The sequence below is a fragment of the Seriola dumerili genome, unplaced genomic scaffold (assembly GCF_002260705.1).
Source record: "Seriola dumerili isolate Sdu_G_001 unplaced genomic scaffold, Sdu_1.0 BDQW01000190.1, whole genome shotgun sequence".
In the NCBI taxonomy this organism is placed as follows: domain Eukaryota; kingdom Metazoa; phylum Chordata; class Actinopteri; order Carangiformes; family Carangidae; genus Seriola; species Seriola dumerili.
Window position 1 is genome coordinate 816333 of NW_019174445.1, and position 17513 is coordinate 833845.

The window sequence follows — 17513 nt, forward strand, 5'->3', positions numbered from 1 at the left end:
CTGTTTTTACGCATCACTTCACATCACTTTTTTATTAAGAAAATGATCAGACCAAGATTTAAAAAGCTGACAGACGTGATATTGAAATGCGGAGCTTGTCACCACAGTGCAGTAACAGTCTTCACACTAACCAGTTTGCAACATTTGTGCCAAATAATCACTAGTTTTAAATGTAATATTTTTCTACTGTCACTGAAATAGGAAGTCGAACCTGAGGCACTTGTATGAAACAAAAAGAAACGTAATCAGCACAGATTAAAGGCTTCTAGTGCGTAACCAGTCATATTGATTCAGTTACACAATATATAATCAATAAAACTCCCTCATATCCATTATGTCTCTGCTGGATGACACTCACCGGCCTGTATCCTGCTGTGAACCGAGGGCGTGTTTTGGTTTCGGCAGTTCAAAAATATCAGCTTAAACTTGCATATTTCCAGTGTGGTTAGACTTTTACTGTCGACCAGTGAGCTGCTGCACTGTGCTTTGCATAAGGTCGGGCAGTACGACAATGTGTGTTTAGCATGAGATGATAAAAATAACAAATTCATCGGGTCAGCTGTCCTATTAATATCTTTGGTTGTATAAGACCATTGTGGACAAGCTTGGAGACGAATGAGCTGCATTGCTGCGTGACAGTGTCACATTTACAGTATTTTTAGATCACTTTGATCAGTCACAATAATAAGTTAACCAATTGAATTTCCAGAAAAAAATCCTAATAAAATAAATCCCCCTCACACTCTGAGACTGTAAGTTTAGTATACCAGGACCGGCAGCCTGTAATAGTGAGACAGATGACGGTTTGAGTTGCAGTGAATCCTGCTGTCCGGAGACAGTCGGCACCTCAGAGTCGTCTATTTTCATACAGACTGAATAAAGTCATTGATCTCTGTGAGAATGTTTGGCAGCAGTTTGTAGGAGGAGAGGATCCAGTAAGAATACACTGAAACACTGATGCTTTTCTTCCTTTTAAGGTTTATTATTATTTTTCCTTAAATTCTCTATTCTATAATCATATAATCATAATAATAAAATATTGAAATCACGATATCGCGATTATCTTCTTCTCTTAATCGTTGGAAGCTGAAAATAAAATTAATCGCCCAGCCGTACCGTACAGTGTTGGAAAGGTTGATGTTACATAAATAAGTGAGGGGTTGACGTGTCGTCATGGTAACAGGATGCTTTAACCTGAGCAGTAAGGACACAGGACAGTAGAGTAGTTTTTTCAGCAGCTGGTTTGAAACATGTTCTCCGTTCCTTCCTGTCTTATATAATATAGTGGAGGTTCCATACAGTGCAGTGATTGGCTGAGCAGACACACCTTGAAACAATATCCCAGTGTCTGTCCGTGTTTCTATCTCAGGCTGCGACATGCCCATATTTCAACTGTGTGAATGAAAGCATCCATTTTTTATATGATCTACACTAACAAGTCTATTACATGGACAGCAGCAGCTTTGTTTACAAGATGGGAGAGCGGAGTAATAAACTTCATTATAAGCCTGAGTCTCAACCACTTCCTAAGCCCCCATTCATTCATTGGCTATTCATGCCCTGACAATGCCAGCTGTACATTTGTGTGTGTGTGTGTGTGTGTGTGTGTGTGTGTGTGTGTGTGTGTGTGTGTGTGTGTGTGTGTGTGTGTGTGTGTGTGTGCGCGTGCGTGCGTGCGTGTGTGTGCCAGCATCAACAGAATGCTGTTTTGGCTGTTTTTTTGGGACCATATTGTTGATGTCTCCCACAGCTGTGGCCACACTGAAGAGTATTGTTCAAGGCTAGAAAAGCATTGGGAAACAACACACACACACACACACACACACACACACACACACTCACACACAATATCTCTCTCCTACTTTTCTGTGTGCGCCTGGAGGAGGCTCGGGGTTGGTTTTGCCAGCTCACCAGCAGCGGCTGCACAAACCAGTTTGCGACTGTAAATGAGCACCATGGCAGGTGCTCATTCATCAAAATCTCCTCCAACCCCACCCCTTTCCTTTTCCCCGAGCCCCCACCTCCTCTCCCCAAAAAAATAACAACATCCAGACCCTCCCCCTGAAACGTATGCCCCTCCCCCCTCCCCTCTGTCCTCTGCTTGTCTGCTCATTGGCAGCAGAGCGAATGGTGTCCCCGCGGGCTGTGAAACACAGGGCTGTACATCCTTATGTAGAGGCTTGATGCGCATGTTTTCCTGCACATTGATCCGTGAGCGTGTCGGCTTCACACGCGTGTCACTGACGCTCGCGTCTCGTCCAGTGATGGACTACAGCATCAGAGGAGTCGTATGCGGAGCGAAGCCCACTGGCCTGTTTTCATGTGAGAGCCACAGAACGACGACCTGAATGCAGCGCTCATCAGGCAGCCACTATCCCTGACCATCCTCCTCCCTCTCCTCCCTCTCCTCCTCTCCTCCTCCTCCACTGTGGTAATCCTTGCTGACACAACGCACAAAGGACTAAATGCTGGCTGCATCCTCCAGCAGCAGGGCGCTCTCCTCTCCCTCCTCCTCCAGCTCTGATCCGCCACAGCTGGGCTGTTCGCATGTACAGCAGGCCACTGTTTCTGTAACATCTCTGGACTACCGGCCTGGCTCCCCTCCTCCTCTGCCCCCCTGCATACCCTCCTACTCTTCCTCTTCCTCTTCCTCTTCCTCTTCCTCTTCCTCTTCCTCTTCCTCCTCCTCCTCCTCCTCCTCCTCCTCCTCCTCCTCGGCCGGTTCATTCAGGGAGTACATCAGAACACGGCTCCTGCCCTGAGGAGGCGTTTTTTTTTCTTTTTTTTGCTGGAAGCCGGTGGATCCAGTGGTAGCTTATTTCTTTTTCATCATCTGCTGTGTTTGTGCAGCAGGAGGTCGGAGCTGTGGTCGGTGTCTTCTTTTCACCCTGCTGCACATCACTGTACCAACAGGTAAAGCAGCTGGACAGGACACGCTTCATTTATATTTATCAAGTGATGCATTTCATGTCAGTCTTGTCTGCTTGTAACAGCAGCTTCGGCACGTCTTCCTTTAAGACTGATGCTGTAGAATATTTTCTTCTTCACAGTTTGCACAAAATAAATCATGGCTGCTTCTGTTGTCATCAGACTGTCACGGTTTGATGAATTCGCTGATTTCACTGTTTGTTTACTTTCGCAGAAAGCTAAAATAATCATGCGCACAGATGTCGGGCATGTGTCCACGGTCATGTTACCACAGTTGTGCCACATGTCATAGTCTGTAGTAAAGCTAGCAGACGTGCTAAGCAGACAGGCGGACACCTGGCTGCTGCTGCCTCTGTTTGTGAAACAGACCGGTGACAATCAAGTTTGTCCTGACCTGCAGACGTTGCCTTGCAGTCGTCGTAAAGTGTGTTAATGTCAGAGTTGCGCAAGTAGTTTTTGGGTCTGAGTGTGTGGCCTGATCACAGCATGTTTAGCGAGGAATTCTTTATGTGATTACATCTTTTTTTATCGTATTTTTATCTTTTTATCGTCTTCATGTCACCCTTTTATTGCTTGTACTGTGTGTGTGTGTGTTTCTATACGGCATCTTCTCCCTCTAATTGTCCTTATTTATATTGAAGCATATCATTTGTCCTGACGATCATTGTTTTTGATCCGTTTGTCAAAGCTCTCTGTTTTTAAAAGGTGCCATACAAAATAAAGTTAATATTAGAGTAGCTGTTACAACATCTGGCACATGGTTGTTAACTACATCATGTTGACAAAGGTGACAGACAGACTTTAATCACAGACTTTAATCACACAGTGTCGGTAGGAGGAGTCATTCAAGGACGATGATTGTGTTCATCTCTGGAGCTCTGAATGAAATGATTCAGGCAGAGCCGAGATAAGACTGAACGCTCTCAGTGTTTACCTCAGGTGAAGTTGGTTCACGCTGGGAGCTTAATGCACAGGGAGCAACATGTGATTCAATATTGACTTTTGACATGACGTTTGACTTGAGGTCTAAGCTTGGACGCTGATAGAGAGCCCTGCAGTCTGGAAATATAGAGTTATGTGGATCTGGCTCATCTTACAAGAGACTAGCGTTAGCGTTAGCAAACACAGGAAATGATCAAAGCTTCAGCACAACAATGCCTCGTTATGATTCAACGTAATGTCTTTACCTGAAACACTCAGTCCTCTTCAAGCGTCGGTAATGCTCTCACAGCTTCTTTTTTCTTTTTTCAGATAATGCGATAGGCCTGTTCAGTCCTTGAGCAACATCTACCAGACTAAAAAAACAAAAAAATCAACCAACCAAGCAGAGGAAAAAAACAAAAAAAACAGCATGTTCCAAAACAAAGGGCAAAGTTCATATCAAACCAAATACTAAGAATTTGCCAGAAAGGGTTCGATCCCCTGTTAGTAGGATGACGGCTTCGTGACACTCAGGATTTCAGATGGTCTGAACTGGGACAACAGCAGCGTTAACGACCAAACTGGAAATCATACACGCAAGCGGCCAACATGTTTAAAAGTGGGCTGAAGATCATGGGGAGTGAGTATGAGAATTCACAGTGATTTGATGTGATAATCTGAAACGTACAGTACAGGACGTCTTCTCAGGGAACATGCTCTGCTCTGCTCTGCTTTGCTGTGGTGTGAGTTTTTGTAAAAGGCTCCAGGGATAAACTTTGCTGATAGGAACAATTCTGCTGGTATCAAGTTGCTTTTTGAATATTTAGTTGCAGCCATCGGACTCTGGAGGGACGGTTTAGGACGAAGCTGACAGTATTTAAAAATGGCAATGTAGTAAAAAAATTTGAATATGGTGATGATGTGATTTTTGTTTGGTCTTGTAACAAACAAACTACAAATATATACACCGCGTTCCAAATTATTATGCAAATTGGATTTAAGTTTCATAAACATTACATTTTTTGTTTTTCATTTAAACTCATGGATGGTATTGTGTCTCAGGGCTCTTTGGATCACTGAAATCAATCTCAGACACCTGTGATAATTAGTTTGCCAGGTGAGCCCAATCAAAGGAAAACTACTTAAGAAGGACGTTCCACATTATTAAGCAGGCCACAGGTTTCAAGCAATATGGGAAAGAAAAAGGATCTCTGCTGCCGAAAAGCGTCAAATAGTGCAATACCTTGGAAAAGGTATGAAAACATTAGCTATATAACGAAAACTTAAGCGTGATCGTCGTACTGTAAAGAGATTTGTGGCTGAGTCAGAGCACAGACGGGTTCGTGCAGATAAAGGCATAATGAGGAAGGTTTCTGCCAGACAAATTCATCGGATTAGGAGAGCAGCTGCTAAAATGCCATTACAAAGCAGCAAACAGGTATTTGAAGCCTCTGGTGCCTCTGGAGTCCCGCGAACCTCAAGGTGTAGGATCCTCCAGAGATTTGCAGTTGTGCATAAACCTGCTATTCGGCCACCCCTAAACAATGCTCACAAGCAGAAACGGTTGCAGTGGGCTCAGAAATACAGGAAGACTAATTTTCAAACAGTCTTGTTTACTGATGAGTGCCGTGCAACCCTGGACGGTCCAGGTGGATGGTTGGTGGATGGCCACCATGTCCCAACTAGGCTGCGACGTCAGCAAGGAGGTGGCGGAGTCATGTTTTGGGCCGGAATCATTGGGAGAGAGCTGGTAGTGAAAATGACCTCGGCAAAGTATGTAGAGTTTCTGACGGACCACTTTCTTCTGTGGTACAAAAAGAAGAACCGTGCCTTCCGTAGCAAAATCATCCTCATGCATGACAGTGCACCATCTCATGCTGCAAAGAATACCTCTGTGTCATTGGCTGCTATGGGCATAAAAGGAGAGAAACTAATGGTGCGGCCCCCATTTCCCCCTGACCTCAACCCTATTGAAAACCTTTGGAGCATCCTCAAGCAAAAGATCTATGAGGGTGGGAGGCAGGTCACATCAAAACAGCAGCTCTGGGAGGCTATTCTGACATCCTGCAAAGAAACTCAGGCAGAAACTCACAAGTTCAATGGATGCAAGAATTGTGAAGGTGATATCAAAGAAGGGGTCCTATGTTAACATGTAACTTGGGCTGTTAAGATGTTTTTGATTTAAATAGCTTTTGATTTCAGTTAATATGACCTCCTAATGCTGCAAATTCGACAAATTACCATTTTTGGTTCTTTACAACCTATAAAATGTTTTGAAACTCTATTGTGCATAATAATTTGGAACGCGCTGTATATATCTACATTCATATGTCTTTAATTAAAATCATTGAAGGTAAATCCCTCATTTACAAAGACGTCGAGTAGATAAAAATACCAGTTTAAAAAGAACAAACGTATAAATACAATTATTAAATGATGTAATGACAAGAATCAACTAAAACAGGTACAAACAGAAATTAAAAGGTCAGAGATTAAGAATCTAAAATGACCAAGAGTAACCAACAAATTAATTTTTAAAGTGCTTTGTAGTAGAGCTGCACAATATGCAAAAAAAACAGCAACATCATATTGTGATTATTTTGGCAGATATTGTGATTTCAGTTGGAAATGATTGTTTTTACATTTTACTGTCGCTGATGCTGATGTGATCGTCTTGTGCAACAAACTTTTATGTCTGGAGAATTTGATTTGTAGGCTGTTGTGTCTCCGTAGCACCACAAAGCTTATGGTGCTAACAATGCACAACAAAGTCATGACACATTTTACCTTCATCAAGAAAAAAACTGCAGCTCCTGTGATTTGGAAATTGCACTTGGCCATATTGTGATTATGATTATATTTTTGATTAATTGTGCAGCACTACAATGTTGTAAACAATTGTTTATTTGTTTAATTACACGTGATCAATGTGAGTCATTTCCCACATAAGTCCAGTTTTGACTGAGGTTTGAGAGGAGGTAGGTAGAGCCAAGCAGAAGCCTGAAGTGGAGAGTGTTATTTTAAGCCACTCGCCCACTCTGAAGAAATCTTTGTAAATGTGTTATGTACTCAGGGTCCTTATTGATTTTTCCCATCAGTCCCTGGGCCACCAGATGTTTCTGACACAAACCAGTTGCAGCAGGCTGATATTAAGGCTGATGAGGCTGAACTCATTGAGCTCGCGTGTAGATTACACTCTCGTTCAACAGCCTGTTCTTATTAGACGTTAGGAGTGAGGACACAAACCAGTCAGACCACGTGTCACAGCACGTACAGCCCGAGCAGCACACGCAGTATCTAATGGCTCCGGTTCTGCCAGTAATAATAATAATAATGATAATGATATTAATACTCCTGACTCATTTTCCATGTTGAAGCTGCTCAGTGATAATTATCAGTGTTCAGAACCGGATCTGTCTGCAGCTTGGATAAAGAACTACAAATATGCTTATCTGCTTATCAGTCGTCATGTGTCTCCGCCTTCAGTGAAACCTTCAATGTCTGTAGGTAGTTTGTCGCTCCGGAGTCTTACATAACGCTGGCTAACATGTGTACTGTTATAATTATTATTATTATTATTAATAATATTTGATTCTGAAATGTTTTGTGCAATTAACTCAGACCAACAGCAGAGTTTGGTGATGGACTGTGTTCCAGTGCTGCACCTGCAGGATTCACAGATCCACCGTCTCACTTCCTCTCGTTCAGGGGAGATTAGGATCACGTGGGACGGGTGGGATCCCAGTCTATCAGCACTACACTTAACACTGTGTGGTCTCAGTGAGAGGAAATGTGTACAAAGACAGATCATTGTAGACAGTAATGAAGTACATTTACTTAGTACTTAGTACTGTACTTAAGTATATTTAGTTGTGTAGTGTTTTTTATATTGAAAACTTCTGATTTTGATTGAGTCCTTGTATTTGTTGTTGTGTTGGTGTGTGTTGTGGTCGAGTGCCTGGTTGTTTGTGTGAAGGAGGTTGACGTTGCCCTCCCAGATTGGCCCACAGCAGTGTGTGTGTGTGTGTGTGTGTGTGTGTGTGTGTGTGTGTGTGTGTGACGGAAGCCAGTCCATCTGTTATTGCAGGCAGAAAGCTGTAATCCTGCCTGTCTCAGCCCTCAGTTGCAGATTGGCAGCGACATTTCAGCAACACAGGTGGCCTGGTCATTCCACACACACACACACACACACACACACACACACACACACACACACACACACACACACACACAGAAAAGTAGAAGGAATGTAGACTGGACAGCCAACCTCTGGATGAACAGGGCTCATGCTGCAGCTGCACCTGTTGTATCCACATGGATGTTTTCCTGCGTCGTTGAAATGAAGTGAAACTGACACCTGGACGCTTTAATCCGTCATAGCTGCTGGTAAAATTTGACTTTTGTTGGATTTATTTATAACAGCTCTCTGCCAAACGTTTTCATACAACAACATTTTAATGGCTCATGCTTATAAAGCTGCCTGTTCTCACACTTTTATCAAATGCCGGTTCCTTGCCGACCATGTGCTGCACATTAATCAAAATGATGGCATCTGTTTTACCTGTTGTTGTGTCATCTCACTTTCCTCTGCTCCCTTGATCATGAGCTACGTTAAACAAAGATCTAAATATGATCTAAGTTTAATATTAGAAACAGGATCTGGTTTAATGTCCAAGACATTTAACAAAATATATTTAAAATTGTTTTTGGACAGACGTAAAAGTTGAATTTGTTTACTTTTTAATAAATAAAAGGTTTTGATATTTCACTTTAGAAGTAGACGGTTTTATGTTACAGTTTCAGGTAGACCACTTAAATCATCTTCAAGATTTCAGTGATTTTCAGTTCAGCGTTGAATGTGCTCCTGACAGTTGGTGAACTAGAAAACATCCATAACAAATGTTGTCATCACGTCCGTCGGCACAGTCCTGGAGTTCAGCCCGATGGCTGCTGCAGATAACGTTACACACCAGATATGGAAGTTCCTACGTAAATACAAGGAAGTGCAAATACAATACCTGAAGTTCAGACCTGAGGTGTGTTTGTGCAAACAATTGTTGTGTTTAGAGAACTGTTACTTTTACATCTGCATTTATTTATCTTTTATCTTTAAGCTCCTAAACATTGTCTTGAAAAACCCGCAGAAAGTTGTTTGTGGTAAAAACCTGCAGGTTCTTTACTCTCCAACGCTTGTGAGGCTGCTTCACTCTTCACTCTGTGTTTTCATGGTCTCAAATTTCATCCAGTAGTAACATCTTTATCGCTTACTGCGTTTAAAGATGTAGTTTTGATTTTCAGTTTTATTATCTCTCTATACTTTAAGTGCAAAGAAGATTTTCTGGAAGTGACCATCTGCAGACACACACAAAAAAAACAACCATGCATTGGGATTTAAAAAGATATTTTTATCAAATATTTTTGCCTTGCAAAGAAGAACATCCCGCACACTGCTCTTGCTCAGCATCACAATTTATTGATCGTCCAATATATATATATATATATATATTTATATATATATATATAAATACAAGAGAGACATTAGATTAGATAGATTTAACCTAACAGTGGATCTCATCATTCAGTCCTTTGCAAAATGAATATCAAGTCTGCGTCTTTCATCAATGTTACCACCTCTTTCAGGTAGAGGCTCCTTTTCAACCCCTAAATGTTGAGATGTCCTGTTGTGTAATCTCTATCTTATGGAGCTCTCGTGTTCACGTATTCTCTGTTTTAGTGAACGTGACGTTTGTCCAACACACAATAACCCACTGGGACATTTAATCATGCAGATTACATGTGAAGTGGAACATGTGATGACATCTTTGATAAAGAACTTTTTTTTTTCGCAAATGCCAAACGCAGCTTGAGCTGTGGGATTCACACAGTGTGTATTTCTGAATGATGTTGTTAGAGAGACAAAAGATAAAAGCTGGCAGTACAGAATCGGTGTGGATCCCTGTAGATGTGGGATAGGAGCTTGTTGTGTGGGTAGAGTCGTCCCCTGACCCCCCCCCCACCCCCCGTGTTGTGTCTGCTTGTCGGTACCAGTCCTCGTCTGTTTAATAAATATATCAGTGTGTTCAGCTTGGATTCTCTGTGGAGCGGCAGTGCGGGTGAGGTGGGGGTGTGGTGGGGGTGGGGGGGGGGGACGTGTGGGTAGCGGAGCCGTTTTAAATGTAGGTGGGAGGTTAGGTTTTCTTGTGTTTTTTTTTGTTTTTTTTTTTGTCTGTGTCTGCAAAACAGTTCCTCAACCCAGAATGCAACACTGTGCTCCTGCTTTATTGCAAAACATTTTTTTAAAAAGTAAGGCCTTTCTGAACTCGGTATTTCCTGTATTCACACACACACTCCCAGCATGCTGTGGTGTGTGTGTGTGTGTGTGTGTGTGTGTGTGTGTGTGTGTGTGTGTGTGAGAAGCCGTCCACTCCCCCTGACAGCTTCTCCGCTTCACGCTGAAACGATAAATGACTGGCTGGGACATTATTCCAGTGCATAAAAGAGGCTAAGCTGTCATTTTGGACAGAAAACGGAGTATAAGCAGGCTGCTTTCCCTCCTTTGATCCCCGGCATCCCATATGTTTTCATGCTTAAGCAGATGCCTTTAATACCTAAATGACATTGTAATCTTGATAAGCATGCGCGTGTAATCTCGGCCACATTACAGACATCTGCCCTCCCTGTTATTGAAAGATCTTTTTTTGTAAGTAAACCCTGTGGCTGAACTGTCAGGCTGTTTATACCAAAGAGCACATCGGGTGAAAGGTGCCAGATGAATGGAGGTTGTTTTGTTTTTTTTGGCTTATTCTCAGACGAATGTGGATGAACTTTTAAGACGGCGTTGAAACATGTTGAAAGTTTCCTGTCCACACCAGCGTTCGTAGATAATTTGTTCTCCGTCCACAGAAAAAGGCTTAAGTCTCTTCATTGTCCTTCTAATTTAGATTAGTGCGTCTTGTAAACAGGGAAATGATGGATTACCAGCACCGTCTGTTCGGTGAGGTGCTCAGGTCTGCGACCTTTCTGACAAACATGGGACTTTGATTTCAGGGTATGTGACTTTTACAGGTGCTGTGAATTTGTTTGTATGGGCTGTTAATACAAAGCAGGAACCGTGAGGGTGAGTCCGTCGGTGAGAAGCGACAGCAGTTAGGACGTGCGCTCCACTTTCTGCAGGCACTGTGTATCAGCCTAGTTTAACAGCACTTAGCTGAAAGATTCTTGGTCTGCCTTCCTCGTGTTGCAGATATCGTCGGCAAACTTTCCTCTTTCTTTTATCGCCGTTTTAGGGAAGAGGCGTAAACACACAACGTGCTTTGTGTGGGTTGTTATTCGGAGCTGTAGTTATATGGACAAATGTTAGCTGCTGTTTTTGTTTTTTTCCTTTCTGCAACCTCACAAGTAATTCTACGTAGCTCTGCAGTGGCAGCAGGAAGTGCTTTTAAATCGGTTTTAAATTGATGTGAGTGTGTGAAAGAATATCTTCTGATGCGTCACATGTGATTAATGCATTGGTTGGGTGACTGCTGCTGGTCGTGCTCCTTACCAAAGGTTCATTTCCGTATCGCTGACTCAAGCTCCCAAAGAAACGCTGCTTCCTTCCTGTTTTGAGCAGCCAGTGGCGTCCATTCAAAATCTGCAGTCTTCACACTCCAGGAGTTCAATTCTAGGTTTTTCAGGTTATTGTAGGAGTTATAATGAGATCCAGGTAGGTCCAGTAGATACCTGAGATGTGCACAGTACTGAGCATTGTCACTGACAGAGTTTTTGCTCGTTAGCTTGAAGACGTTGTGTGTTATGATTCAGGTTTAGAGCATGAATGAAGCCCATAGACTGTCCTGCTATGGATGTCAGAACAAACTCACAGTACAAGTGTGTGTGTGTGTGTGTGTGTCAGGTCAGGGCTTGATTAGCTCAGCAGGGCGTAGCAGTCGAGTCCAGCTGCTCTCTCCAGAAATGTGCCATGACACACAGCGAGGCTTCCTGTGAATGATCCACCAGCGAAGAGAAGAACACAGCTCGGAAAATTAATAAGACACCTGGCATGTTGCTTTATTAATCCCTCAACAGCGACTGACAGACACGTAGTCAGACAACACACAGGTTGTGTGCATGGACCCAAAGTTTTCTGAGGCTCCTGTAAAGCTGTGACAGTCAGACAGGTTCACAGGGATCAGCTGTTTATGTTTAGTTCTGACTTTTTACTGCACTGTCATTGTTGTGTCTTTGTTTCTGTGTTTCCATTGACCTTCTATCTCCTTTGACCTCCAGTGACCCCTGATCTGTTCCCGGAAACACCCCTGGTGCCGTCCCTGCCCGCAATATCATCGGCACGAGCCGGCCCCGCCCCTCACAAGCCACAGCGGCGCAGCAGCGGGAGTGACAGAGCCGCCAGGCCCCGCCCCTTGCGCTCAGCCCCCAGGCCAGGCCCCGACAGAGGCAGCATGGAGGTGGGCATGCGCGTGGTGCGCGGCCTGGACTGGAAGTGGGGAAACCAGGACGATGGCGAGGGCCACGTGGGGACTGTGGTGGAGATCGGGCGGCAGGGCAGCACCACCACACCAGACAAGACGGTGGTGGTGCAGTGGGACAGCGGCACACGCACCAACTACCGCACTGGATACCAGGGTGCCTACGACCTGCTGCTCTATGACAACGCTCAAATCGGTAAGAAGTGAAGACGAGGGTCATTAGCTCTCATTTCAAATTTGTCATTACTACTATGAAAACCATATCTGAGGTTTGGTATGAGACCAGAACAATACTTTTTATATGTTACATTAAACAATAAGTTTAAATGTTTTTTCTACAAAACTATTTTCATCTTAACAAAGTAGAACTTTCTCTTAATGAAATAAAGTTCAAAACAAGCGAAACCATCTTTCAAATCAGGAAATGTCCAGTCACAGAATAAATAAACAAGACTAAGAACGTTCGATGATTCTTGCTAATACTTTTACAAAGATGTTGGTTGCAGCTTTAAAAACCCATTTTCCTCAGAGCCACTCAGGATCAGCTTTGTCCTTTTCTGCCAAAGTGTTTTTTCCAAATTAAATATTAATTAATTTTAAATGCTCTTTTTATTGTAGCTGATGTGGCGCTTAGAAAACACAATAATCATTGTATTAAAACAACAGATAGACACAGAGCTAAACAGAACCAGAATATCAGAGTTTACCTTCATGATTTAAAATCCACTTAAAAATGACAAAGATATTTACATGAAACAAATAAGTACAAGATCCAACTTTTCCATATTTTCAAAAAGTTATTCTGTCCATTTTAAAGATATCATGAATAATGCTAACCCAGTCAGTTGTACTGGTGTTTCTGGTTTGAGCCACTATAATGGTTTTTATGGAGCAGGACAAACATTTTAATGAAACCTCCTGCTGGACCGGATTATATGATAATAACTCGCAGCAACTGGACAATTATACGACGAGTCTTTGAAACAGGAAGCCTGAAGAACCTGATGAGGTTTTTCCAACAAACCTCTCTCTCCATGAAGTTTTCCATTGTGGCTCCCATAAATCCTCCCAGTCCTCCTCCTGCTCTAATTAAGTCTCCCTCCCTTTTCCCGTTTTTGTTTCACAAACAATAAGTCACATTTAGTTGTTGCAGACCCACTGTAAAGTTTTGATGGCGTTCATTTCCCCTTTATTAATTTCTCAGTAAATCTTTTAAAAAATCGTTGTTATTAAAGTCAAACTTTTGAGAACTCTTCACAGACTCCTGATGGAGAATCGCACAGTTCGCTGTTGAGCCTCGTCTGTGTTGAAAAGCCGTTTCTCCATGTTTATCTCGTTCATTGTGATTGTTCACGCAGCCTTCACAAAGCCCATTTTCGAGTAAGCATGTAACTGTAAAGAACCATTTTTCATCGTCAGCCATCCAGCTCTATTCAGGACTTGAATGACACACACATTAATGTAGGACTCATTAGCATTTTTGCTCCATTTAAAGTGACATTTTTCTGCCCGAGAAGCCGATCTTTCAATTAATGGAGCGAAAGAGGAGGAGGAGGGATGAGGGGCGAAGGGGGAGGGGGCGTTGTTGTCATGCTGTTTGTGCCTCAGCTCTTCCACATCTCATGATATCAGCCATTGTGATAAGTGACATCTGTAAAGACATGACATACGTCTTGTCTTGCTTCAGTGACTTGGATACGGGAAAGACATAGATACTTTCTACACAGAACATGACAAGTTCTTACCTGACATGAATTTCTTTGCAGAAATCCAATAGAAAGAAACAGAAACAGAGACCTCAGACATTTTAAATTGATGACTCCGCTCCCCTCTCCTTCCCCTCCAGGCGTGCGTCACTCCAACATCATCTGTGACAGCTGCAAGAAGCACGGCATCATGGGAATGCGATGGAAGTGCAAAGTGTGCTTCGACTACGACCTGTGCACCCAGTGTTACATGAACAACAAGCACGACCTGAGCCACGCGTTCGAGCGCTACGAGACGGCGCACTCCCAACCGTGAGTTACGCACCGCCGCTTTCCCCCTGGCACAACCCCTCCTCATTTAAATTCTAATTATGGTGTCGCCCGTCACCACATCTCTGTTCGACTAGCTCGCTCTGTTCAAATCCAGTTCGAGTCAGACGAGGTAAGCTCTTATTGGTGCTGCTTCCTCCATTTAACTTCCTTTAGTTTCTTTAGTTAATTTCAGGTTTCTGTTGGTAAACTAAGATCTCTGGCCGTTGTAAGGATTTCTTCTCAGTTAAAGTTTCTCGCCAGACGTTGTTTTAAACTCTGTGAAATCCTCTGCTGTGATTCATATTTAGTTTCACATGTTTTCACACATAAAAACTGGGTCTGAAGCTCATCTACTCTTACTTCCTGGTTGAGAAATCTGGATCAGGCCTTGAGCCCCGCCCACCACCTCAGACTCAGCCACATGTTTGAGCCTCAGTCAGACCCAGACTCAGAGGAGGAGTCTGTTGAGACCAGAACCAGAGACTAGCAGACGGGTCAGAACGGTTAGCGTAGTTAGCATCTTTTCAGCACAGTCAGCAGTTAGTATTTATGTTGTTTGTTAGCTTGTAACTGACAGTGGCGGACACAGTGTTAGCAGTTGTGCTAATGCTAACTCTCTCTCTCTCTCTCTCTCTATATTGACAAGGTGTCAGGTTTATTTAGCCCCGCCCCCCTGTCCCCACAAGTTGACAGGATTGGTTCCTGAGGTTTGTGACGTATGAAACCCTGAATCTGTTTTTATGAGACCGTCATTGGAAACACTCAGTCATGGTGTTGATGATTATTTCACTCATCATATGTCTTGTAATATATAAAAACATCATATGGACGTTAACAAGGTTCTACACTTCTTACACTCAGGTATTTATTCTGAGGGGATGAGAGACGAGGGGAGGAGGTGTCCTGCGTCTGCTTTCTTTTCCTTAAGTACTTTTAACCAACAGCCAACGTTTTATCTGTGATTACATCAGGTTTCACTTTATTTGTGTCAATCACAGTGCAGTTTAGCCAACAGATAAATGAGAGTAAAGTAAATAATGTTTGATATTAACCAACGACTCCTGAACCGGTGCCATGGTGGTTATTAGAGCTACAGTAACACGTCAGTCGCTCTGCTGAATAAGTTAAAATCGCTATCTCGATTCATAACTCTCAACGCGACCTCATTTCTGAATGTCAGATCATTCTCAGCTGTATCAAAAACAAGCGCTCCTTCTTTCTCCCCCTCACAAAAAATAAACCCAGTGACAGCGAGTGAGAGGAAAGTTGTGTGAGGACAAATTTTAAAAAAAAGAGACAACATAATGAATCCAGAATAAAAACCGAAGCGAGGGTTGTGTGTGGAAGAGTCTTCACGTACATGAGCAGGAAGCGCAGTTAAATTATAATTAATCGCACTGAGCAGGAAGTACTTGGTTATCTTGGTTGAAAACCTCGCTCGGCCTCGCTGTGGGTAGATGTTTGAGCCGGCTGATTCCACGTTCCCTCTCTCTGTGTGTCCACATTTACTGGAGTGAGTTCTCCTTTCAGAATCCACTCTTCTGCATCAGTTCACAGTAAAGCTCCAAACTGCCGCGGGCGTCGTCTGAATGTCAGCTGGATGGCCTGTTCTCATTTTAACGAGGTGATATGTATGACCCAGATTTCCTCTATAGTTCATCCTGGTCCAGGTCCAACGCTGCTCCATTTATTCTCCTGCGCCTGTCGTCCCCGCTGCAAATAGGTGCGTGAATCATGACTCGTCGCTCTTCAGCTTCAATGTGAGTTTAAAAAACGGTTATTTGAATCGGTCAGGAGTCAAAAGTGTGTGTTCGTTAAAGCCCCAGACAGGAGAACAAATTCACAGTTTTAATTTGTTATTCTTATAGTTTAATTGCAGTGCAACAGACGAATTGTTACACCTTAGCTTCGGATCTTTCCTGGTCGTGATTTTGAACCCAGTATCTTTTCACTTCCTGTTTTCATTTCCTGTGATGGCGGTCTGGTGTGTGTTTGATTGTGTACCTCGTGGACTCGCAGCGGGTTTGAGCTCTTGGGTGAAACCCGGCCTCTTCCAGTGAGACAGACCAGCGCAGTGATCGTTTCATCACTCTGACAGTAGTTGGAATCTCGTTTTGTCTCCCTCCTCTCTTTCCCACCAGAACTATTGATTTGTCATTGAGGCCCAAATGTTGTTTGGCTCAGCTGTGTCCTTCATTTAGGTGATCGTGTTTTTCATGGTGAGCGTCCAAACAGGTCACTGCTTTGAGTCAATCTTCATTTCAGTGAATTGGGAAAAATTTTCTTTTTATATTGATGAAAACTTAAGTAAATGATGATTTTCAATAATTTACAGTATTGACAGTTTCAGTTTCAGGATGTCTTGATTTATAAATAAATTGAAATTTGATTAGAGCAGATAGTCTGGAAAAGAAAAAAAACTCTTCTGCTTCTTCTGTGTTTTATTTGAAGTGTTGATCCATAAGAAGATATATTTGTAGTTTTACATCTCCTCTCTCAGGCTTCTCTCTGGAGCTCTAGTAACAACAGGTCGGTGAGCCAATCAGAAGAGAGGAGGCTCTGAGCCTCTTTTCTGATTGGCTGACTGTTTTTTGAGTGAACCAATAAAAATAAAGCAGATTTCAGGTAAAAACACTCAGAGACACTAAATCCTGTAAAGGTTTGGATGGTGGGTCCAGGTGGGCGGGGCTTGGTGACTGGGTGCTTTGTTGTGACATCACAAAGTTCCAGAAGTCCTGATGGCTGGTTTTAAGGCTCAGTTTCTGAATACAGGCTGTGTGCATTTCTCTGTGGACTGAGGCTTTGATACTTTCACAGTATTAATATAGAACCTAGACCTGATCTATAATCACACTACACATGGACAGAGACCTTTTTAAAATATTGGACCTTTAAATGTGTCAAATAGTGACACATTTATCATCTGTGCCTTTTAATCTGAGTTATTTAGAGGTTGTTTGTCATCCCATGAAACTGTGGCATGTAACATCTGAGTAAGACAAGGCTAAACTTGGAAAACTAAAAATAACTGACTTCCTTCTTTCTTTGGATTGAGCCACCTTAATATCAGTGCTACCGTTTAAATGTGTAATGTGATGATGTAATGAAATGCTGTTGCTCAGTTGTTCTACAATGAACCTTTTCTGGTTTTAAGAGCTTATAACTTCCTGCTTCCTGC

General features: G+C 42.8%; 1 protein-coding gene across 2 annotated transcripts in view; it reads left to right on the top strand.

The window, feature by feature from the left end:
- Positions 1 to 17513, top strand: part of mib2 (mindbomb E3 ubiquitin protein ligase 2) — a 47432-nt gene that overhangs the window by 2221 nt on the left and 27698 nt on the right. The window contains exons 1-3 of one of the 2 annotated variants that reach the window (XM_022753168.1): positions 4404 to 4489; positions 12118 to 12513; positions 14164 to 14335. In XM_022753168.1, coding sequence (XP_022608889.1) covers positions 4459 to 4489; positions 12118 to 12513; positions 14164 to 14335 — 599 coding nt within the window. In that variant the 5' untranslated portion in view covers positions 4404 to 4458. Of the gene's footprint in view, positions 1 to 4403; positions 4490 to 12117; positions 12514 to 14163; positions 14336 to 17513 lie in introns of those variants that run through there. The other variant, XM_022753167.1, reaches the window with a different exon arrangement.